Source organism: Coniosporium apollinis, assembly GCF_000281105.1.
Source record: "Coniosporium apollinis CBS 100218 chromosome Unknown supercont1.30, whole genome shotgun sequence".
Taxonomy (NCBI): Eukaryota; Fungi; Ascomycota; class Dothideomycetes; genus Coniosporium; species Coniosporium apollinis.
The window spans coordinates 181,484-203,640 of record NW_006913292.1 but is presented as its reverse complement, the minus strand read 5'-3'; the positions used below and the strand labels follow the sequence as shown (position 1 = coordinate 203,640).

The following is a 22,157-nucleotide window of genomic DNA, read 5'->3' as shown; positions in this document are numbered from 1 at the left end:
CGGGGTACTTTACACAATGATGCCGCCGATCCTCCTGCACAATGTGATGAGCGCAGGAGGCGTGGTTGTGGATGTGATGACCACGCTGCAGATATGTCAGCTGTCACTCCCAAGCTGTAGATTAGCGCAGGAACAACGTACGTAGTAGTCAAAGTCCTGACAGTGGTGGTGGTCGCGATGGTATACCTAGTTCTCGTCCGCGTGGGGGTCGGTGCCGTGATCGTGACGATCGAAGCAGTCGTTCGTCCGCTGTACAAGGTGACTGGCGGGGGGGTCACGGTCTGGGTTATGACGGCGTCGGCTAGACGGATGTTAATACGCAATTCTCAAACCAATTACAAGGCCGTGGGTGCGCTTACTAATGATAGTCACGGTAGACGTCGGCGCATAGCTGGTGACCGTCGTGGTGCCCCAAAGCGCGGTGTTCTCCTCCGTGGAGGTAACAATGCAGGTATCGGGCGCCCGCTTGTTGAGTACACGCGCCGCTGCAAGGTACGCCCTTCTCTTCTCCAAGTTGATGGCGAGGTTCTCGCGCGCAATGGCCTTATCTGCGCGGCGAAACTTGGCGCTTCCCGGCGTTGCCGTTGCGCTCATCGCGGCTGCGGTGATACCGTTGATAGTCGGGACAATCGTGCAAGTGGGATCTGGTTGGGCTGGCTTGGTAGGCCTTCTGCAGCTAGCAGTTGCCGTCCGGATCCTCTCTACCACTGCAAGAGTGTATACGGTCTTGCGGATAGTGAGAAGAGTGGAGGTCTTTGTCGTGGTGACCCGGCTTGGCGTGGTGGTAATGGTGGGTTTGAGAGTCGCTGATGGCTTTGTGATTGTGACGGGAACCAATACAGTTGTCAGGATTTCGGTTGTCGTGCTTGTATAGTCTGTAAAAAAGAGACGGCTCTTTAGTTGGACCTTCACACGGAGTGAATCGCAAGTAGCTCACTGTAGATCGGAGTAACAACTGCCGTCCCCGTAACAGTAGGCGTGACGGTGTGCGTGGGTATTACTCCCACGCTGAGGTAGAAATCCCTCTGATATGCGATTGGCTCGCCGCTCGCGCCATTGTTGCTGAGCACCACGACTGACCATTCTCCTGAAGTGAGTTGATTCTTATTCAGCGGGCTAACAACATCAGCATGTGTCATATCTCCACTCGATTGATATGAATGCACACCAAGTCGCTAGCTGATCTGTGTCATCGGGAGTAAGGTTCGTGTACGAGCACTGGTACTGGTTTCCGGACGGATCAACAAGTAAATTGACTGCAGTGTCTACTTGGCAGCCTGTGTAGCAACGTCAGCGTTTATTGAGACTCAAAAATACCAACCTTACCGTCAAACTGAGAAACGAATGTGAAAGGATCAGTCGAGCTGGCGTTCTGGCAGTAAGAGCCTCCATTCTGAAAGTCCATGCCGTAAGAAACGCATGGATTGTCTGTTTGCGACAAGGCACGCTGAGCGAGCAAAACCATCAAGCCGAGCTTGCCAATGACTGAAGACGACGACATTGTGCAGTTCTAACTGTGACAAATGGACTTCAGCGAAAGGTTCGGCCTAAAAAAGAATGATCGAAGGACAGATGAGTACAGGGCAAAAGTTGAGAACAATTCTTGAGCGATACCAGAGCTCTTATGAGATCCCAAGTCCCTCCGCGACGCACTCTGTCAGCTGAGCATGGGCTGGCGCAGGTGTACCGTATCCCGATATAGTGATTTCAAGAGGTCCGCTGGGCTTGCTCAGCCATGTGGTACCTACCTCGGCCATGACGGGATTGTTGACGGGCACTGACGCGCAGGAAGCAGAGTCTCCGAGCTGTTCTGCCCCATGCCGTCCCGGAGAAGTCAATGTGGGATTTGAACGAGGTAAAGATACTACCTCAAAGCCTAACGCCGTAGGATCCAGCAGACGAATTTGCAATGTTGAGTTGCATATTGGCGCAACATTTGCGGCAGTGGCGTCGTCGCAGATGGATAATCCCGGACTGGAGAATGGATTTCAGACAGCTTGGCAAGCGGTATCTTGCAGTGATATCCTCGCATGGCGAGATGCAGCCAAGGACGAGGCTGCAGGCACCGCCACGGTTGGCGATGGCCTCATGGTTTCACATGCTTCTCGTAAACACTAGATTAGCGCATATGCATGGGATACGGCCCCTGTCCCTGCGGGTCATTGTACGCTGTTTTCGGATGCGGCTATTGGGAGCTCTGAAAACTCCCTGGGAGATCGATGAGATAAGATAGTCTCGTGTGGTATATGGTAGAGGCCTCATGGTCCCGTCGATGCAAGTTCTGCGCGGAAGATCGCAGAGTGGAGTGTTGGCACAGCGTCCATGTTGAAATGACTGGATCTAGGAAAGATTTAGGTTCGAGCTGGAGATGCCGTGTTACCGTGGCTGGATGACTCCGGACATAATAAGCCTTCGAGAAATGGAAGCTGCGGCTAGGCGAGCAAGCTCTGGAAAAGGACGAAGATCACGACTGTGGAACGGGGGCGGCCGATTGGAAATACGCAAAAGCAGCTAAACTTTTAGGAACCAGCGAAGCAGCTGAGCCTCAATTACTAACCGGGATCACAACAGCAGAACATGGAAGCCGATGGGGAGCCAGCATCTGCCTGGCTTGACGTTGTGCTCCATCGTTTCCTGTAAATGCTTAAAAGGCATTGGCCGGCATGGACGCGGGTCAGCGGGGCTCAGGTGCATTCCCACAGCGAACCATGGAGCGCCCGACGCATTGGTAGCCACGAGTTGAGTGCAGCTTGATGGATTGCAGCTGTAGCAGCGGCTGCGCTGTGCTGTGTGCATGCGCGCAAGATTGGAGTGGTGGAGCCATGGAGAATTGGCTCGCGGCGTCGGATGGACTCGGTCTCCGACCTCCGGCTGCTTCTTGACCATTTGCGTTGCTCACATGCGACTCGCAGCCTCCCAGGCTCGCCGGTTTTCTCTACGGTACGCGGCTATTTTGCCAGCCCATCTTGGGTTAGTCTAGAGATGCTACTATCTGGTACAACGAGCACAAACTGAGCACAAAGCAGATCTGCATGGACAGCGATGCTCTTGATGGAGCGAAGATACTCGTATTACTAACATCGACTGCCATCACTCAAAGATGCAACCACCAGCATCATACTAGCAACTAGCATCATAATGGTTGAAAACACTTGGAGAACAGCTGGTTCTACGTTGCAAGTGGTGGTAGCCGCAGAGTGGGGGCGCTGCGTTCAAACTCAGTTCTCCTAAATATGCAGATAGGATGGAGGTGCTGAGAGCTATATGCATCGCCAGCTGATCCACACAGGCTGGCCAGCTAATCAAGCCTCTCACCAGCGTATTGCGGATGCTTTCTTCAGCCCGAAAATGCATGGGCAGTGGTGTTGTGCACTCAACCCTGTACAGCCTAGCTTCTTCAGGAGTAAAGCGGCAAGCTACCCTACCTTTCTTTTGACCTCACATGCTCTCTTTCCCACATCACGGCCATTGGACCTCCATTGTCATGAATGCTCGCAACTTTATGCCGCTGGTGCTCGCGAACACCGCATAACCGGAGGCAGAAAACTTTTGGTTACTGGATTAAAGGTTTCAATAGGTATCAGAACAGCTTGGCCTGGCTCGGGGCGGCTGCTGCCGGATCTCAGACATGCAGAAGTGATCTGGTTCCACAAAGGTGGCCTGTCACGACGGACCCTCGGGTTCTCGGAGTACCGTAGAGCTTCTCGCCAGTGTACGCTGAGGCTCTCGGGAACGTGTATGTTTACGGTTGCCGCGATATCGGGACGCCGTCCCTCGTACGTGGAGTCGAGACCGCGCACTGTACCACCCGAACTGCTATTCCGGCCTTCTACATCATGTCATAGCCGTGTATGCAAGCCAATCCTGCAGCTCTTAGCCGTGCTGACATTCGGAATATTTCCCAATCCCAATGAGGATCAAAGCATTTGATATGCGTGCTGCCTCTATAATTCAGCCGGTTTTGGCTTACAGTCTTACCGTTCTATCCAGCATTGCCTAGTCGGGCTCCCCGCTTTCGCCTGATTCTCGTCTAACCTAGATTTCATGGTCCTCCCGGCCTCGATCCCTCGCTAGTGCACGAGTCACACTGCCGCCGTTCCTGAACTTGCGGCTGCGTCCAAATATGGATCAATTTCAATTTGTCCGTTACTCAGCCTTCAAAAGCATCGCGATTCGTTGCAATAGCGAGCTCCTGCTAGTGTTGCCTACAACTGCGGGTCTTCAGGTACGCGTACGCCAATCCGGCGTATTCGATTAGATTCAGGTATCTTGGTACACAGTCATTTGAGGCTCGCCGCAACATGCATCTTGTTTGCCAAGCTCCGTTGCATCTCCGAGCTGTCCCTTGGGTAACACCTGCCATCGACCTGCCAGCCAGTCTTTGCTGGTTTTTGACAGTGCTGACAGCTGTCTAACGTCGGGATCTAGCTTTTAGCCAAGTTTCCGAGGCACCATGGGCATGAGGGTGATTCTGGTTGATGATTCAGGTGGTTCATACTGTTGTGGTGAGTACAGCATATATGTCAAAGATGCCTCCGCTCTCAGTGATCATTATCTTCTGCAAGCATCACGTACTCCCTTGAAGCGTAACATTCACTAGAAGCATCATCTCTCTTCTTGTCTCCTTGCACTATACAACTAAGACATTTAAATCGGCGGTTGCTTGACTTGAGGTCTGCTGCCATGCATTTCCTCAGTATAGCGAGTCCGTTGTTGGCGCTCGCTGCTAGCTCGGCAGCTTCACATCTTCCTCCCGATCACATTCTATGGGGCGAGAAAGGACCCGCCGGTAACCACATGGTTCGCCGCCAAGCTACAACTACCGCCGCCGCTGCCTCAACTTCAACTCGAGTGGCAGACGCCGTTTGTTCGAACGGTCCCTTTACTCGATCCTGCTGGGCCCCCGGCTACAGTATAGCAACAGATTTTGATGCAAAATGGCCGAATACGGGCAAAACGGTCTACGTGAGTACAGCTTGTGGCGCATTAGATGGCTCCACTAGGCGCTGACCACCATCGCCCGCAGTACAATCTGGAAATCACGAACACTACTTGCAACCCAGACGGCGCCAAGGAAAAGATCTGCTTTTTGGTCAATGGACAGTACCCAACTCCTACTATCTATGCCGGTATGGCTCACCCTCCCTTTTTCCGTCATGAAAGCCCACTCACATTTTGCAGACTGGGGCGACCGACTTGCGATCACCGTCAAGAATTCAATGCCCCACAACGGCACCAGCATACATTGGCATGGTATACGACAGCTCAACACATGCACTGAGGACGGTGTCAACGGTATTACAGAATGTAAGCGAGCAGCAACCCCTGGTGCCACGAAGGAAAGTCTGTGAGGCTGACAACAGGAACAGGTCCTCTGGCGCCTTTTGACACGAAGACATATTACTTCCAAGCAACGCAATTCGGTACCACATGGTATCACTCGCATTTTTCAGCCCAGTATGGAGACGGCATCATCGGAGCCATGGTGATCAACGGACCGGCCGCGTCCAATTATGACGTAGATCTCGGTCCTTACATGATCAACGACTGGTTCTACCGTACGTCTTACGAGATCAATTCTATAGTAGCACAGAACCTGCAGAGGCGCACCGGTCCACCTCCAGCCGATACTCTCCTCATCAACGGCAAAAACAAGAGCCCTTCAGGCACTGGGAGCTACACGACAACAACAATTACACCTGGCAAGAAGTACCGTCTCAGACTGATCAACCCCTCCGTTGACAACTCCATCCGTGTTTCCCTTGACGGCCACCCCTTCACTGTAATCACAGCGGACCTGGTTCCGATCAAACCCTACACGACCAACTGGGTACTCCTCTCCGTCGGCCAGCGGTACGATGTTATCTTCACCGCTAACCAGGCCGTCGGCAACTACTGGTTCAGGGCCGAAGTCGCCACCGACTGTGCTAGCTCTAATAACTTCTATGGCCGCTCCATCTTCCGCTACTCTGGTGCACCACAAAGCGACCCGACCAGCACCGCCACATCGTTCACCGCCGGCTGCCGTGATCCTACAACCCTCACGCCTTGGGTTGCGAATACGGTAAACAGTGAAGCCTTCCTCAACCAAGTTGGGAACCTGCAGGTCGATCTTGCTCGTGAGCAGGTCACTACCAATGGCCAGAATATCGTTGTCTGGGGCGTAAATATGACCGCCATCGATATCATGTGGGATCTTCCTACTCTTGATTACGTTAAGAAAGGAAAGTCGGACTACCCGCGCACATACAACCTGCTCGAGATTCCCAACCAGAACACAGTAAGACACTCTCCTGCGTAACTGGAACACGAACACAGGTTTTGCTGACATTATTGCAGTGGTCGTACTGGATCATCCAAGAAACTCCTGGCACCCCAGTTCCCATCCCCCATCCCATCCATCTTCACGGTCATGACTTCTACGTCCTCGGTTCCGGTGTTGGCGTCTTCGACAAGGTCAACTCCGTCCCCTCTCTTAAGTTCCAAAATCCGACACGCCGCGATGTTGCAATCTTGCCGGGCGGCGGCTGGCTCGCAATCGCCTTCCCAACCGACAACCCCGGCGCATGGCTGATGCACTGCCACATCGCCTGGCACATTGCCGAGGGACTGGGTGTTCAGTTCTTAGAGAGCAAGGCTGCCATCACTCTCCCGAACGCGGAGTGGGAGAAGACATGCACGAACTGGAGAAACTACAACAACAATAATCCGGTGTATGTGCAGGATGATTCTGGCTTGTAAGCTCTTGGTGGCACTATTGAGCATTTAGGAGGCGCTACTGCAACTTGCATCTTTCCTTTGTGATCTGAATCTGCATAGAGGCAATTGGATCCGGCGAGGTCCTTAGATCGGATTACGCATGGATCTTGGCGGCGCTGGACTTATCGGCATTTGCGACGGTGGTATTTGATTTCTGAAGTTGGACGCGTCTGCGATGTGGTGTAGTAGGGAGCTGTTAGTATTCGTTACATCTGCATACCATACTCATTTCTTATCCAACGATCGCTTTCCCCATACTTTTCACTCTTCGTCTTTATAAAGCCTCTGCGAGTACCTGTGCCGATCCGCCTGGGAAGCATCCTCCGAGTATCTCTTACTCCGGCAGGGAGGACTGATATACCCAAAATCTGCGAGAAATTCGCACTTATGAGCGGGTTTGCTGGCTTCGTACACTATGAGCCCTTTACCACTACCATGCTTGCGCAGACCCTCTACAATCACCGTAGCTTTATGCTCACTGAGCAGATGAAGTCGGTCGGAAAGCGTACTGAGAATTCCAACCTCCGGCATTCCCTTTGTGGACAACCGAAATCCGAAGCTCCGCTCCGAGCGGGCCGAGGTCGGTGCCGATGCAAACCCTCCACCACATGTTGGACCCTGATGATGCTAAGATGGAGGGAGTGTCAATGGAACTCTGTCGACACAGAACATCTTCCTCTCAGCATGAACAACCTGCCGAAACCGTCCAAGCCCGCACAACCTCTCCCCTTTTATCCAGATCGCTATCCGCTACGCTGATAAACCACCGTCAGCAATCCCATAAGCGGCCGCAGTGACTCAGCGCTGGCATTGTACATAACTGCGTTGTAGATTATCTATCCTTCTTGCGTGGCCGCCTTATCCCTAAGCATCCTTCAGAGCTATGGCATCAACAGGAACGACAATGCCAAACGGCGCTCCCTCCATCAACGGCACTTCCCACACACCCTCCCACCCCGCCTTCGACTCAATACCAGACACGATTGAAGCCTTCGGTACGCCCACCATCCCAGCGCATTTCCTTCCCCTGTATTCCCAACTAATCACCCCCTCCCAGCCCGCGGCGAATTCGTCATAGTCCTCGACTCCCCCTCCCGCGAAAATGAAGGCGACCTCATAATCGCCGCCGAAGACCTCACCCCCTCCAAAGCAGCTTTCATGATCCGGTACACCTCCGGCTACATCTGCGCCCCGATCCCCGTCTCGCGCGCCGCAGAGCTGCAGCTGCCGCAGATGGTGACGCACAACACGGATCCGAACCGCACGGCCTATGCCATTACCGTAGACGCGGACACACCGGAAATCAGCACGGGCATCAGCGCGCACGATAGGAGCGTTACGTGTAGGTTGCTTGCAAGTCCGAAGGCGCAGCCGAGGAGTTTCAGGAGACCGGGACATATCCTGCCGCTGCAGGCACGGGAGGGCGGGATTAGGGCGAGACATGGGCATACGGAGGCCGCGGTGGAGTTGTGCAGGCTTGCGGGGAAGCAGCTCGCGGGCGTGATATGTGAACTTGTTAATGATGGAGAGGAGGTGCCGGGGAAGACGGAGCTGGAGGGTGGGGGGATGATGAGGAGGGATGATTGCTTGGCGTTTGGGAAGAGGTGGGGGCTTAGGGTGTGCACAATTGAAGACCTGGTGGAGTATGTGGAGGCGAAGGAGGGGAAGTTGGGGGTGGAAGGCTCGGATTATTAAGGGGCTGCTATGGTATGCAGCACCTGGGTTGACGCTTGGAGAAGCCGACACGTTCTCCAGGTTTAAGCAAGCGATTAAGACATTGCTATGCCGGAAGAGGACGCTGTGCTGCATCTCAGGCATGGATATGGGAATGTACAAAAGGAGGCGTGGCAGCAACATGCTAAGCTCTGACGGCGGCGCGTTTGGCAATGCCGATGCTGTTGGTGATGATCCGTGGCGTCGATGGCGTCGTTATTCGCCTTCTCATACGAGACCTTCATTCCATACTAATCATGGAGTCGCGATCTGTATCACGTCGGCAGGTCTAGGAAAGGAAATGCAAACGATCATATCAGCGCTCTTAATCATCAAAAATTTCCAGCCCTCTACCGTTTGGAATCTATGGCCCCTGAAATGATGTGTGAGCGGCTTCAAGCTTCCCGCGACTGGATTGCCGCTAAGCGTAAGCACATCGTCGTCTGTACGGTGTGATATTGTTCACGACCGCGTGAGTAGCTCTATCCTTCTATCTGACATTCCAGGGGAATAGAATCAACCTTCATGAAGTTGGCAGCGCTTTTCTGGGTATCACGTCGCTCACCCTTCTTCCAAAACCAGTCCTGAAATCCCTCTTCACCCAGCCCTTGCGAAAATATCTCTACAGCTTGCTCCCGTAGCCCGTCAAGCCGTGTAGTCTGCTCTAGTCTTCTATCACTCTGCTGGCGTTGCGCCAGTGGGAGTTAATACAGCTCACATGCGAATCTGGATCGTCTGCGAACCGATGGCGAGCGGCCAAGGGCCGTCCCAAAAGGCTATTGCCGCATTGTAGCTGCTACTGTTATCAAGAATAAAGTCACGACGAAATTGAACTCAGTATTCTATTGAGGGCGAAAGAACCGGACCGTTCCAACGCCACAGAGGCTATAGTCGTTTAACAGTGTAGTACTCTCGCGCAAAAGGCTGTTCAAAGAGGCCGTTGCCGCATCCTAGCTCTTACCGTTCTTGATATCAAGCCAGGGTTGAGCTGAACTTAGAATCGTTCTGAGAGTAAAGGAACCAGACCGGTTCTACGCGACAGAGATTGTGAATTATTTAGCAGTGTAATATTCTTATGAATCGATTACCTGAAGACACTTGAGGATACGCGTGCATTTGGCGATCCTAGTGGTAGCTATGAAACCTTGCCCTTTGCCTAAAATTGGCCTGATGGCGTAGAGCCTGTTCTCGGTGATCGTTGGTGTAGATGCCGTTTGTGTCACATCGCATGCGGCTTTCATGCTTTCACCATGTTGGATAGTCAATTCCGGTAATGTAGAGTGATTTCAACAAACGGCATAGAATCTCGTGACGGGTTGCGACGAAGAATGCTACAGCCAATTACGCTCCCGAAAATGAAAGCCTCTAAGATCCAAGCTCTTAAACCTGCGGGTATACTCGAAGCGAGAGCAGGTGGGCAGTAGACTATTGCTCAATAAACGTAAAAAGTGGTGACCTCGTCCTCAGACTGGCGCAGCTTCTTGTTCTTGCGCATCATCATGAACTTGACGACCCAGGCAGTCATAGCCGTAGCAATAGAAAACGCCGCACTTGAGGAGAGAGCAATGACGTAACGCGGTGAATCCGACTTGGGCCACAAGTACTGCGGAAAAATGTTAGCTTGTGATTTTCTCACGAAACTGACTGCAGGAAATATAGATGACGTACCGGAGTCCAGATGAAGCTTGCATTCATCACAGTAGTGACGATACTGATAGCCACAGCCTTCTTCTCCTTCGTTTGACCGCATGTGGACCCGCACCATCCCAGGATAAGGGAGTTAACGGCATAGGTGCCGATAGTGAAGATAACCATGCAGACGTAGCGGCCGGCGAGATTCATGGTCCCACAAGCACCAACAAAGCCAATGACAGCCACAGCTTTAGAGATAGTGATATGCCAAGTGCGCTCGTTCATTCTTCCTGACGACCAGCTGACCAGGATAGTGCTAGCTCCAGCAATCAAGTACGGCGGGCATGTAAGGACGAGTGTGATCGTGGTATTAAAGCCAAGTGTTTGCACGACTGTCGGGAACTGTAACATGACATGTTAGACGGTCTATCGATGTGCTGGACATGGGAAAGACCTACAAAGTTCTTGAATCCATTGGCAGCGAGGTGCATGTGCGCCATGAAGGCGAAAAGCCACACGTTCGGGTCAACCGCCGCCTGCTTGAAGCCCTGCCAGGTGCTTGAGTGCCCTTGGTTGTCAACAGTGTCCCTTTCCATACGATCGTGGGCCAATTGGCGTTCTTCTGGATTTAACCACCTCGTGGTCAAGGGAGTATCTGGCAAACAGAAGAAGCCAACGATGGCAATGGCAAAGGTGACTGCGCCCTGAAGGATAAAGAGCCACTTCCAGCCGGAGAGGCCAGCTACATCGCCCAAGCCGTGGAAAATGCCTGCCGCAATAAGACCGGCGAATGCAGTCGCGAGAATATTGCCGGTATAGAGGATCGCGATACGGGTCGCGATCTCCTTGCGAGTGTAGAAGATGCTCAGCAGGTAGACGGCACCAGGGTAGTAAGGAGCTTCTGTTACACCGAGGAAGAATCTGACAAGGAGCAACCCGTGGAAGTTCTTAACCACGGCCGTTAGAGCGCTGACAACTGCCCACAGCATCATGGCGATGCCCATGTAGTGGCTTGGCCTGGTGCGTGTGAGGAACATGTTGGAAGGGATTTGTCCGAGAAGGTAGCCGACAAAAAGGATGCTGATACAAGTCTGATATTCTGTGCTTGAGAGCCCCAGATCTTCCTCGAGATCATCAAGGCGTGCAAGGGCGATGGCGTTGCGATCAAGATAGTTCAGCCAGTACATTGACCATAGCATGGGCTAGTGAAGGACCGTTAGTACTAGATCTGAAGACGGAAATATTGATGCTACTCACCATGATCCAACGGTCGAGCTTCCTGACCAGGGCAATCTCCGCCGGGTCTGTCTTCGCTGCAGCACCCGAATAGTCCGCCTTCTCAGGCAGGGGCTTGTCGATGGACCCAACCTCCTCCTCATACTGCACTACAATCTTCTCGTCTTTGTTTGACTGGACTGGTGCCATGACTCCTTACAGATGGCAAACGAATGTCTGGAAATGACGAAGCAACGACGGTGATAGGGAAAAGAGTGCTGCCTGAAGTGAAGGATAGGACTCTTTCCTAGGCTTGTAGGGAAAAAAATTCATGAGGGGACAGCGGCCAATTTATATATCAACGTCGTACATCATGCGGAGGACCTGGAGAAGCACCCGCGTGTTCCCATCGCCCTACCGTCACCGGGAAGTTTCCGGCTTCCCCCACCAACGCAGTGAGATGGCATCCAGACATGGTGATCCATGCACTTGGCATTGCGGCGAAGCACGCTAGAACAATCGTGCTGCATAGAAGGTCCTGCCAAGAGCACAAGGACGGGCAGACAGCCCTTCTCCGGATGTACCTGATGGCGTGGAACACTGATAAGAAGTACCGCGTTGAGTGCCGGGAGATTAAGAGCGTGACGGCCCGCCAGCATGGAACCGGTGGCGGCTCAACTCTTAGCTTCTCGGTAGCATGAGCTGACACGAATGAGACTCGGTATTGATTTGGCGCTTGCGAAAAGGCGTTCTTGTCTTCGCCGATCGTGCCATCAAACGTCTCTGTCGGTCCGCGGTAGACCGAACCCTGATTTCCTCCCGCCATTTCAATAATGGCGATGATTTGGTCGGTTGTTCTGGTTGGCGTATCGAGCTTTCGCAAAACCGCAGATGACCGCAGACCCATGTTGCCAAGGGGAGCGGAAGTTCCATCCAAGCCAATTGAGGAGGAGACCGATCTGGCGACAGATGAAATAGCGCGGACTGCCATGACAGAGAGTGAAAGTAATATGCCGCTGTTATGGGATCCGAACACCAGCGATTAAGCATCGGAGAGCTGCTGGTTCGAAAAGAGTTAGGGACCGTTCTCTCGCTCCTTGTTGTACAAGTAAGCACTCATGCGGCTTCCCCAGCATGAATTCGAGTTTGTCGAAGCAATCCCTTGTGACTTTCGACCATACTTACACAGATATCGAGCTTTGGTGTGGGAAATATTTTTGTCTCCGCATGTGCATGCTCCGCGTGTGCATGCTCCGCGTGTGCATGCATCTTGCTTCCGCAAGAAGCTAAGATCCTGACTTTACAGTCCCACAAACTGACTCAAGGGGAGGTCTTTGAGCTCAGCAACCGAGTCATACTGTGCGGAGGTTAAATCTAACCAACTGGGAAGAACACCGTCCTTGCAGCGCATCGAACGCCGCCGCCTGATCAGCTCTCTTCGCGTGCATTCACGCATCTTGCCACGCCGAGCGGGAAAAAGGCCTCCTCGAGATTGTAGAAACTCACAGCTGCATCAAGAACAAAGCTCCCTCTATGGTCCACCTAATACTTCATAGCAACATCTAAATGGCTCACTAAAGACTTGTCCTTCTGCCGGCCACTCCTTCGATCTGCTACAGTGGCTGATCGAGGATTGCTCTATGAAGTTGACGGTGGACGAGCGCGGAGCTGCTGTCGCGGTGAGGTTTATTTCACGCCTGACTGCCTGCTCGCTACTCTAGAGGCGCTGAATGCTTGATGTGACCTTCTGCTCTGCCGCGTCTTGGAAGCCGGAGGCTTTTCGTGAGTGCCGTGTTCTTGACATAGGGCTCGGAGAGTTGCAGGAGAGAGCAGTGCTGCGATGAGCTCATGGAGCAGCAGCTTCGTACGATGAGAGTATCAAGCATGCCAACATCCTGGAAGCCTCCATGAACGGTTTGGGCAACCGATGTTGGAGCAGCGGCAGGACGGTTGGTTTGGCGTTGAATATCGACTCAGCGGGCTGACCCGTCACGTGCCGTGTGTATCCCTTCTGTCTACCTTAGAAGTGGAGTTTTTTTATTCTAAATTACCAGTGCGCTTAGCGAGCTGTTGTGTCTTACTGAGGAGTTTATCATGTCCGCAAGACAGAGAAAGTGCGATGGAACTCCGCGGCAAAAGGGTGTTTATTCAGGAGGGACGGAGCCCGCCGTAAGTACGAAGGAGTTGGTATGTACTTAGTAAGGAAGTGATCGCTTCACGGCGCGCGAACACAAGGCTTCTCAACACAACATTTCGGTGCTTGCGGAGGTGGACTGGCTCGCTCGATACATCTTCAATCAATAGTAGGTTCAAATATAAAATATATGATTTGCTTGTTAGTGTTTATTGATGGTATTGGAAGGTGGCTAAACGGCCGCCGCTTCCTCAGTAAAAATCCCCTCCTTCGTAATGTTCTTAATAATAAGCAACATCAAGCCGAGCCCCTCGCTCCCTTGCTTATCCTTCCACTTTTGATGTTACGTCCCTCTGCTTTCCACGAACTATGCTGTCAAGAAATCAAAGTGCCTTCATGAAGGTTCATGGCGCAATCCCGACGCTTGTGATACATTTTCAGCGCTCTCGACGCTCGCGCTGCATGTGCTCACCGCTGCTGAGCAAGCATAAGGATGCGGTCCAAGAATCTTGATGAGATCGGCGGTATACGATCGAGAGGAAGTCTCGTATCAGAAGGCGATGGATGTTTATCCAATCTCGCGCTTAGACACTCAGCCACTCGATCAATCAGCAAAACAAAAGCTTTACAGCCAAATGCGTACCACGGATTATAAGGAAACACAACGCACTCTGCACGTGTGTGATCTGTAGCAAATACTAGTCATCATCTAGAAGGGATGCGAGAATGAAGACCATGCCCTATCTGCCATGTTCTGAATCCTCCTCATCGCCCTGTCCCTTTCCGCTGCCACCCGACGCTGCTGACATCCAGTCAGTTCCCCAATGTGCGTACTTCTCGCAGCCAAAGCCGTAGCAGCATTTGCGTTCGAGATGAGAAGATTGATACTTGCTACTCATTGCCTTCGATTGTAGACCGCGAGACGAACATCCGGAAGATCATGTCCGTAGCGACGTTGATCTCGTTCGTGACATGGTACTCGCAGAACGACCGATTCATATGTCTGTATGAGATGGACGAAGTCGCCGTGGACGAATGAATCGTACGGGCATGTTGTACAAGACTTAGGAATGTGTATCCCTAGTTGTTGATGCTTAAGCTTACGTGATCGCGGAATGCCACGCACGCCTTGCGGAGACTAGCACATGCGAGCTTTATGTAGCATTGTCCGCCTTCGAGATTGTTGTGACAGATTGAACTCAAGCGTGCGCCGTCGCGAAGTCGGATGGTGAGTCAGTACTAGCGGGAGTCTTCGTTGCTGGTGCCTGGGGTGTAGTGGCATTCTATGAAGAGCGGTAGGTTTGTTAGAAGGGTAAGAACGCCCGAAGCGGCCGCTAGGAAGATGGCGGTGGTGGAGACCGTTAACATTCGAGCATTGAAGGGGGTTGAAGATATTGATGGACATTGGCTGTGATGATGATGATCGATGGAAAAGAACTATAGAGTAACGGCGAGGGATTAGGGAATTATACACTACGAGCGCTAACACTCAGCTCTAATATCTATGTATTCTCATTGCTTGGTCTGAAACCATATTACATCGTATGTCCCTCCTTTGCACTGCGCCAATCCCGCTCAAACTTCGCCCACCCCCCGCTCGGCTCCTCATGCAGCGAAATCGAATGGACAACAAACTCATAACTCCCATCCCTTGGGATCTGTCCCTGCGTAACATTTCCCCCCATAGCAACATTAATAATAACCTGCCAATCCTCCATCCTCCTCGTCCCCTGCGGAATCGTCGCCTTCATAACCGCCCTCCCGTCAATATACCACACCATCCTCCCCCCTTGCCCGTCCTCCGGCTGCTCCCACGCCAGCGCAAACGTACACCCCTCCGCATGGCTCATGTGCGGCATCCGCGTCTCACACGCCCTGTGCTTGTCGTGATCCTGACCATTGTAGTGACCCCAGTGCAGACAGCTATGATTCATATAATCCCCATTCCAGCTCTCGAAAATATCCACCTCACCATCCTCCGGCCACTTAAACGGCTCGCTTGGCAAAAGCCACAGCGCGGGCCAGATCCCACTCGCGCAGGGGGCCGTGATGGTTGCGGTCAGGTAACCGCGCTGCCGGCCGAGGGTTTGGTGGCTCGTGAGGCGCGCGCTGGTGTATTTGTCGCGCGGGGCGGAGGAGTCGGCGATGGCGCGGAGGACGAGCTTGCCGTTTCGGTGGAAGGAGTTTTGGGGGCTGGCTACATAGTTTTGGAGCTCGTTGTTGCCCCAACCGTGGTCGCCTAGCTGGTGCTTGAAGTGTTGGGAGACTTCGAGGGAGGGGGAGAAGACGGGTTGCCAGTAGGGTGGCGGTGGGGGGCAGTCGGTTTGGGTTGGCTTCTGAATGGCATCTTGGAGTTCAGAGAGGAGGCGGTCTTTGAAACGACGCATGTCGTTGGTATGAGGCTGTTGATGATCGACCACTAGAGCTTTCTGGCCTCAGGCATCGAAGGAAATCATGTGGTTCACGTAACTTTCTGGTCTTACTGTATTGAATCATTTTCGACATCCTTGAGACTAGCAGGGATCTCAAAGATTTACTTGGACACAATGCAATGGTGGATCTTATCTCGGAATCGTGATTGGTTTACTATGGAATGTCTTATGGGCAGCGCTCACCCGTCCCTTGGTCCCCAGTCTCTACTCTCCAGCACCGCTGGCCATCACGCTTCCTCAAAGCATGTGCCTCCTTTCCTCCATGAGAGGGACGTGACTAGGTCATGCGTACCCGTTGCAAGTGTCAACCCACCTCAACAGAGCCATTGGAGTCTCCAGAACGCAAGACCATCGGACGTTACCAGTGACGACAATTCCTCAAAGATCACATTCCCTTCCAGTTCCTACTCCTGAAGGGGGATGCCTACCTGAGCCCAAATATTTCGAAAGGCAGCCGCGTTGGCTTCCAGCATGCTCAAGCCCGACAAGGGTTGTTCCTGAGTGTACGCATCGAAATCGGCGTCATATCTAGCAATCTCCGGGTCAAACCGCAGGATCGGCTTCTGGCAAAGGATGTCCCTGAGGCAACTGTGGTAGTATCGAGGCGTACCGTGCATGGCCTCTCTGAAGTCAAGGGCGAATTCTTTGCCGTCGTACGACATAGGCGGGTAGCGCTTATGATTCCTGCGGCATCCCGCTTCCGCCACGCAGATGGCCGTGAAATGTAGCGTCTCCAGGTTTGTTGCGTCTGCTAGTAGCTTGCAAGCCCGCTCAGCGCTTGTCGTGTGGTAGGCGCAGACAGTGATGTTACGGAGCATTCCTCGTGCAATGGGGCCGATGCCCTTCAGGAAATTGGCAAGGTCGGTGGTACTGACGAACTTGAATGGCTTGCCAAAGTAGCCGCGGTTGTACTCTCGCGGTGACAGGAGGAAGGGCATCTTCAATGGTACCAGCGCTTCGCACACATTGCGCTTATGTGCGGCCGCTCTGGCGTCATACGGTGTCCAGCGCTGGCGAACCTTTAGACCCCGGAACATTGCAGCTCCACGAATAAGCTTTTGTTTGTTTGGGGACACGTGATTGAGGGCCATGTCTCGGATATCCATGCAGATCTCTGGTGGAAGTCCATTGAGGTCGAAAGCGGCGGGGCACTTGAATGGCAAGATCACAGTGAAGTCCCCGTGTGGGCCGTTAAGTATGTTGTACTGAAGCCGTTAATGCATCAACCCCTCCACATTTGACAGCTGGACTGCTGGCAAGCTTACCATACTGATACGGAATGGCTCTACCGAAGCCAATCCCAGCGCAAGATACGGGATATTCGGATCTGACGGGGACTATCCACGTCAGCATAATGCTAGGTGATGGGCTGCGCAATCGTGAACACACTGCGGGGGATGTCCATGGTCCTACGAAGACTGTTGGAAAGTATCCGGCTTTCGTTTCGATGATTTCCTGAGCGTTGTCAGCCCACACACTGACCAAGCCAAGGGGTGCGTTTGTGTGCAACTGACCTCGCTCCAAGCGGGCAATGAGGTTCGGGAGCGTAGTTCAATCTCATAGAAGAACCCACGCATAGAAGGCTCGGTGACGAGGTCGTTCGCATCCTGATGGGAGTTAGAAATGCACCATCCGAAGTATTTAACACACTCACGGTAATGCAAAGGCCCTCCGGTGCTCGATATTTCGCGAGCAGGCTCATGAATCTAGCATGGGTTATGGATCTGAGCGGAAGTGTCTGATTTGATCCGCTCGCGCCGCGGTGGCATGCCTATGGTAGGGAGTTTAGATCAGCAATGATTGTCTCTCAACAGCGTCTAGAGAAACTTACATGCAGAGTAGCCGTCTCCAACATGACCTTGACTGACTTGGGAGAGATACGTGTAGTGGTTGTCGAGGAAGAGAATGAGAGCAAAGAACTACATAGATTAGCGCGGACGCGTGAAGCAAATCTCCTTGTGACCAGGAACAGCTAGAGCGAAGCAAGCAAGGCTTAGACCGATTCATGGTTGCGGAAGTGAATCAAAGCGAGCCCGATGTGCAGCAAGAGTTCGGACACAGCCCAGAAAGAACATGAGTGAGACGGAAGCTAAAGACACCGCTGCGGTACAAACGTGTGGATAAGATGCGACCACGATCACGATAAAGGACTATCTGCAGGTTGATTTCGCGCACGAACGCGCGACCAAACGACAAAGTGGCATCCGTTTCTCCCCCTCAACTCAGACTGTAGTCCCGTCAGAGCTTCCCCGCGACCCAATGCGGCATTCTATATATGTTCTGCAACATACCCTTCGAGTCCATAATGTAACCCGCCTCGCCACAGCTCTCATGCTTCTCCATCTTGAAGCCAAAACTCTCAAGCAGCAGCAAGACCTCATCTCCAGTAAACTCCAGCTTCGGATCCCAGTGGCCATTTACCTGCGACTCGTCAATACATGCCTAGCATGCCTTGGCGACCTCGTCATCGTCCGTGTCACCTTCGCGCCTTCCTTCAGGACCGCTCTCGTGGCAGTTCCAGAGCAGTGGGCCAACATTGATCCAGATACCACCCGGCTTGAGGCAGTGATACACCACTTCGATGTAGCGGAGGACGTTTGAAGCGGTATCGAGGAAAAAGACTGTCGCGAAGGCATTATGAAGTGCCGCATGCTCATCATCGGTGTAGGCCGTGGTGAAGTCGGTCATTACAACGCTCAAGCGGCTGCTCATCAAAAATCCAGAGGCGGGATCAGTCGACATCGGGTCAACAACAACCCCTGGGATCACGTCCGGAATGCGGACTGTCTCCAACCGATGCTTGCGTGTGAGGTGCTTCGAGAAGCTGAGCGCTCAAGGGTACAACTGGAAGTGCGAAGCATTCATCTTGTAACTAAGGAAGAAGTGGCTGGCCAAGGGCTGGTGGCACGAGATCTCATTGCCCTCGGTCATGTATCCGGCTGCCGCGATATTGAGGACGAGACGGCAGAGGCCGGCGCCAGGCACCAGCACGCGAACGGAGGTCTTGTCGTGCACAGAAGCGAACTCGGAGGCGAGATCCTGCAAGACTGGCTGGTGACATGCATTTCGCTCACCAGCGCCTTCCTCACTCCAGTCGCGGTACAATTGTCGGATGGTGGAGAGGACGATCTCGTGATCCGAAGAGGTGGCGGAGCCGTGCCATATCGTATAAGCGTCAGACTCCTGTAAGTCGACACTCCGCATGCCGTGGTCGAAGATAGCGGACGCAAATTCCGAGTTTGTGGTGATCGCGACATCAATCGCAACAGATTGTCTAGATATGAGAAAGGCGATGCAGAGAGCACCTTTCAATCGAAGCTCGGTAGCGACTTGAAGTACTCAAGCTGAGGTTGGATAATGGCAGCGTATGTTGAATTTCGATAACGATTGCTCAGAGAGTCAGCAGAGAATCAACAGAGTGTTCCGGGTGTGCAAAGCGTGAGTTCCAAGAGGCTCTGGTGGACAGTATGAAACGACATTGCAGGTGTTTCCTGCCTCGGAGGCTTGCTGCATCAGCATGACAGCGTTATACCAGAACACCTACTTGAATGCATCAAGAGCACGATGGAGTGCCTGCCTGTTCATCTTTGACCGAACTGTGGAAATTACTGGCAACTGTGAAAGTTCCAGAGATTATTGCGGTTGTCAGCTACCTCTGCCCGTGGGCTTGCTGATATACAGGTGGAAATATGCGTTGCTATGCCTCTCAGAAGACAATACTCGTCATTTCAGGACTTCCCTCACGTGTCGCCTGCGCTAACCGGTAGCACCAAGCTTCGGACCGCATTTTCAAAGCTGAAAGTCAATGTTTCCATGTGCTCTTGGTTCGTTCACGAAACCGTAGGACTGGCGTCTCTCGCAATGTTCAGCCATGGCTGACAACAGTCGGTGATGTAAGGATTCAGCTTTCTGCCAGGGGACTGCATCCTACCAACCTACAACAACGGCGGCCTGACCTAGTGACAGGGCGGTTGCTCACGTCGTCATGTGCGACTGTCGTCTAGGTACTAGAATCTATCGTGCAGCAAGCGTCCCGCTGAGACTCGGAGTGATCGGTTATAAGCCGAACAAGGCTGAACGGTGTGTTGCCATGAGGGTTCAGCTGGAGCCATAGTGTGAAACTGCCATTTGTCGCAAGTTTTTGAGGATGTTGAGAGTATGTATTACTAGATGAATTAAACCGCAGTGTAGGGAATGGCCTTCAGCTAAGGACGGCTGGAACGCTCTGATGTGCGGCTGAAAGTAATCTGATACTGATGATCTTCTGGCAGAAGCCTGAAGGTCTGGCCAGCCGCACATCGTGCACTCTTTCTTGCAAAACGACAGACTTGTGCGGTTGTGAAAACTCAGCTACGACGATAGTACGGAAAACCCACAGCGCTATGTTTACACGTCAAGATGGAGAAGAGAAGGAAGAGTGTCAGCCGGCTGAGGCTGAGGACGGCGGTAAGCGAGCTTGGCTCTTCATGGTTGGCGCCTTCTTCGCCGAAGCGACCATGTGGGGTGTGGCGCCTTCAACGGCGATTTCTCAACTTGAATCACACTTTCTTACGAGCGTCGCAGGATTCCCTCTTGCATTTGGAGTATTTTAACATCACTATGATGAGGAAGTGCGGTTCAATGGCAATCCACACATCCCAATCATTGGGACTTTGGCAACCGTAAGTCATCTCAAAACTTGCCTATACCCAGCCGCAAGGGCATCTGGTAAAGGAAAACTTATGCAAGGGCATCTGGTAAAGGAAAACTTATGCAAGCTGATCTGTTCCGTTCACTTCTGAGCCATTTATGGTACTCGGTTCCATTCAAGACCCTATGTTTACTCAATTCCGCATCTAGGCCATCCCCTTCCTCGGGGCACCACTCATCACGCCGGTTATCTCAAGATATTACGCCTACCAGCAAGAGATGATATGGGCAGGATGGATTACCTGCAGTCTCGGCCTGATAGCAGCCAGCTTTGCGAAAGGAGTATGGCATCTCGTCCTCACGCAGGGCGTCGCCTATGGCATAGGATTCCTTGTGCTCTACTACCCGCTCTTGAACATGCTCAACGACTGGTTCATCAAGAGGCGTGGGCTGGCTCACCGTATCCTGTAAGTCTGTGTCGCCCGCAGAAAGGAGTTGGACTAATTCACGTGCAGTTTCGCTTCTAGCTCTCCCGTATCTGATTGAGAAGCTGCTGAAGTTGTACGATTTGAAACTACCCTGAGAGGTTACGCTATTGCAATTGTCCGTCCCCCACCGAATCTCAACCACCTGATGAGGATTTGCTGATAGTCTACTGCAGATAGTACTGGTTGGACCGACTCTGCCACTGCTTCGAAGCCGCACAATCAAGGCGGATGCGGCGCGCCGGCCTGCGAATCTCCAGATTGACTTCAAGATTCCGAAGAAACCAACCTTCCTCATCCTGGCCTTCTTTGGCCTTTTCTAAGGCCTCGCGTTCTACCTCCCGAGCATATGTCTGCCTTGTAAGTACCTCACAGGGCATCACTCCTTTCGTTGCATAGAGAGGCTTACATCCTCAAAGCGTTTGCTGCTGATCTCGGGATAACTCCAACCAAGGGAGCGTTTCTGCTCTCTTTACTCAACCTCACCCAGGTTACTGGTCAGGTGGCTATAGGCCACGTCTCGGACTACCTCGATGTCCATATCCTCCTTGTGATACCCACTTTTGGCTCCGCCGTCGCGGTGTTTACTCTCTGGCTTCTCGCACAGGGTTATGCGTCATTGGTAGTATTCAGCCTACTCTACGGTTTATTTGCAGGCTGCTACAGCATGCTATATCCGAGGTTCGTTACCACCCTGACAGGCGGTGCGGCGACCGGTTTATGGTTCTACGGCATCTTCGGCTTCGAGCGTGGCTTGGGGAATATTCTCGTGGGTCCTATCAGTGGACTCTTGATTCGTAGCGGGCCTTTGCAGAACTCGGAGGCGATCACCGCGGCGTATAAGCCGTTGATACTCTTTGTAGGATTAGCATTTTTGGTAAGCTCTGTCGGAGGAGCTGGGTCGGCGCTGAGGAGTAGAAAATAGCGTTGATGCTCGGCAGCGGGAGCTATCAAGTCACACTATCAATGTCCATCTGGATATGTTACAATTGGCATTTGATAAGACGGCTGCTTTGAAGGCTGGTGGGCATGTCAGGTGGTTACGGAAGTCAGCTCGGCCCTGGCCGCCGGCGCCATGCGATGCTCTCCCACCAGCACGGCTCGCTCACGTGCCTGAGCCTCAACCTTATCGATCCACGACCCGCGCGCGCGGGTTGG

General features: G+C 52.7%; 8 protein-coding genes across 8 annotated transcripts; 3 read left to right on the top strand and 5 right to left on the bottom strand.

Moving 5' to 3' along the window:
• Nucleotides 1-9: 9 nt before the first annotated feature.
• On the bottom strand, nt 10-1,501 carry W97_06256 (uncharacterized protein; the record flags this gene model as incomplete). The annotated part of the gene is made up of 6 exons (XM_007783981.1): nt 10-85; nt 142-301; nt 360-875; nt 938-1,116; nt 1,169-1,277; nt 1,327-1,501. 6 exons carry the CDS (start codon nt 1,499-1,501, stop codon nt 10-12), a joined length of 1,215 nt encoding a protein of 404 aa, XP_007782171.1.
• Nucleotides 1,502-4,797: 3,296 nt separating this feature from the next.
• W97_06255 (uncharacterized protein) lies at nt 4,798-6,741 on the top strand (the record flags this gene model as incomplete). The annotated part of the gene is made up of 5 exons (XM_007783980.1): nt 4,798-4,965; nt 5,027-5,129; nt 5,182-5,307; nt 5,370-6,280; nt 6,340-6,741. 5 exons carry the CDS (start codon nt 4,798-4,800, stop codon nt 6,739-6,741), a joined length of 1,710 nt encoding a protein of 569 aa, XP_007782170.1.
• Nucleotides 6,742-7,663: 922 nt separating this feature from the next.
• On the top strand, nt 7,664-8,454 carry W97_06254 (3,4-dihydroxy-2-butanone 4-phosphate synthase; the record flags this gene model as incomplete). Its single annotated transcript, XM_007783979.1, has 2 exons — nt 7,664-7,754; nt 7,817-8,454. 2 exons carry the CDS (start codon nt 7,664-7,666, stop codon nt 8,452-8,454), a joined length of 729 nt encoding a protein of 242 aa, XP_007782169.1.
• Nucleotides 8,455-9,904: 1,450 nt separating this feature from the next.
• On the bottom strand, nt 9,905-11,529 carry W97_06253 (uncharacterized protein; the record flags this gene model as incomplete). Its single annotated transcript, XM_007783978.1, has 4 exons — nt 9,905-10,075; nt 10,141-10,506; nt 10,563-11,306; nt 11,362-11,529. The coding sequence occupies 4 exons, from the start codon at nt 11,527-11,529 to the stop codon at nt 9,905-9,907; spliced, it is 1,449 nt and encodes a 482-aa protein (XP_007782168.1).
• Nucleotides 11,530-14,988: 3,459 nt separating this feature from the next.
• On the bottom strand, nt 14,989-15,840 carry W97_06252 (uncharacterized protein; the record flags this gene model as incomplete). The annotated part of the gene is made up of 1 exon (XM_007783977.1): nt 14,989-15,840. The coding sequence occupies one exon, from the start codon at nt 15,838-15,840 to the stop codon at nt 14,989-14,991; it is 852 nt and encodes a 283-aa protein (XP_007782167.1).
• A 449-nt stretch (nt 15,841-16,289) lies between these two features.
• On the bottom strand, nt 16,290-18,627 carry W97_06251 (uncharacterized protein; the record flags this gene model as incomplete). The annotated part of the gene is made up of 8 exons (XM_007783976.1): nt 16,290-17,090; nt 17,151-17,222; nt 17,275-17,340; nt 17,400-17,492; nt 17,540-17,656; nt 17,717-17,748; nt 18,177-18,306; nt 18,346-18,627. 8 exons carry the CDS (start codon nt 18,625-18,627, stop codon nt 16,290-16,292), a joined length of 1,593 nt encoding a protein of 530 aa, XP_007782166.1.
• A 90-nt stretch (nt 18,628-18,717) lies between these two features.
• W97_06250 (uncharacterized protein) lies at nt 18,718-19,089 on the bottom strand (the record flags this gene model as incomplete). Its single annotated transcript, XM_007783975.1, has 1 exon — nt 18,718-19,089. One exon carries the CDS (start codon nt 19,087-19,089, stop codon nt 18,718-18,720), a length of 372 nt encoding a protein of 123 aa, XP_007782165.1.
• Nucleotides 19,090-20,283: 1,194 nt separating this feature from the next.
• Nucleotides 20,284-21,322, top strand: W97_06249 (uncharacterized protein; the record flags this gene model as incomplete). The annotated part of the gene is made up of 4 exons (XM_007783974.1): nt 20,284-20,331; nt 20,725-20,981; nt 21,030-21,048; nt 21,176-21,322. 4 exons carry the CDS (start codon nt 20,284-20,286, stop codon nt 21,320-21,322), a joined length of 471 nt encoding a protein of 156 aa, XP_007782164.1.
• Between the last annotated feature and the right edge of the window lie 835 nt (nt 21,323-22,157).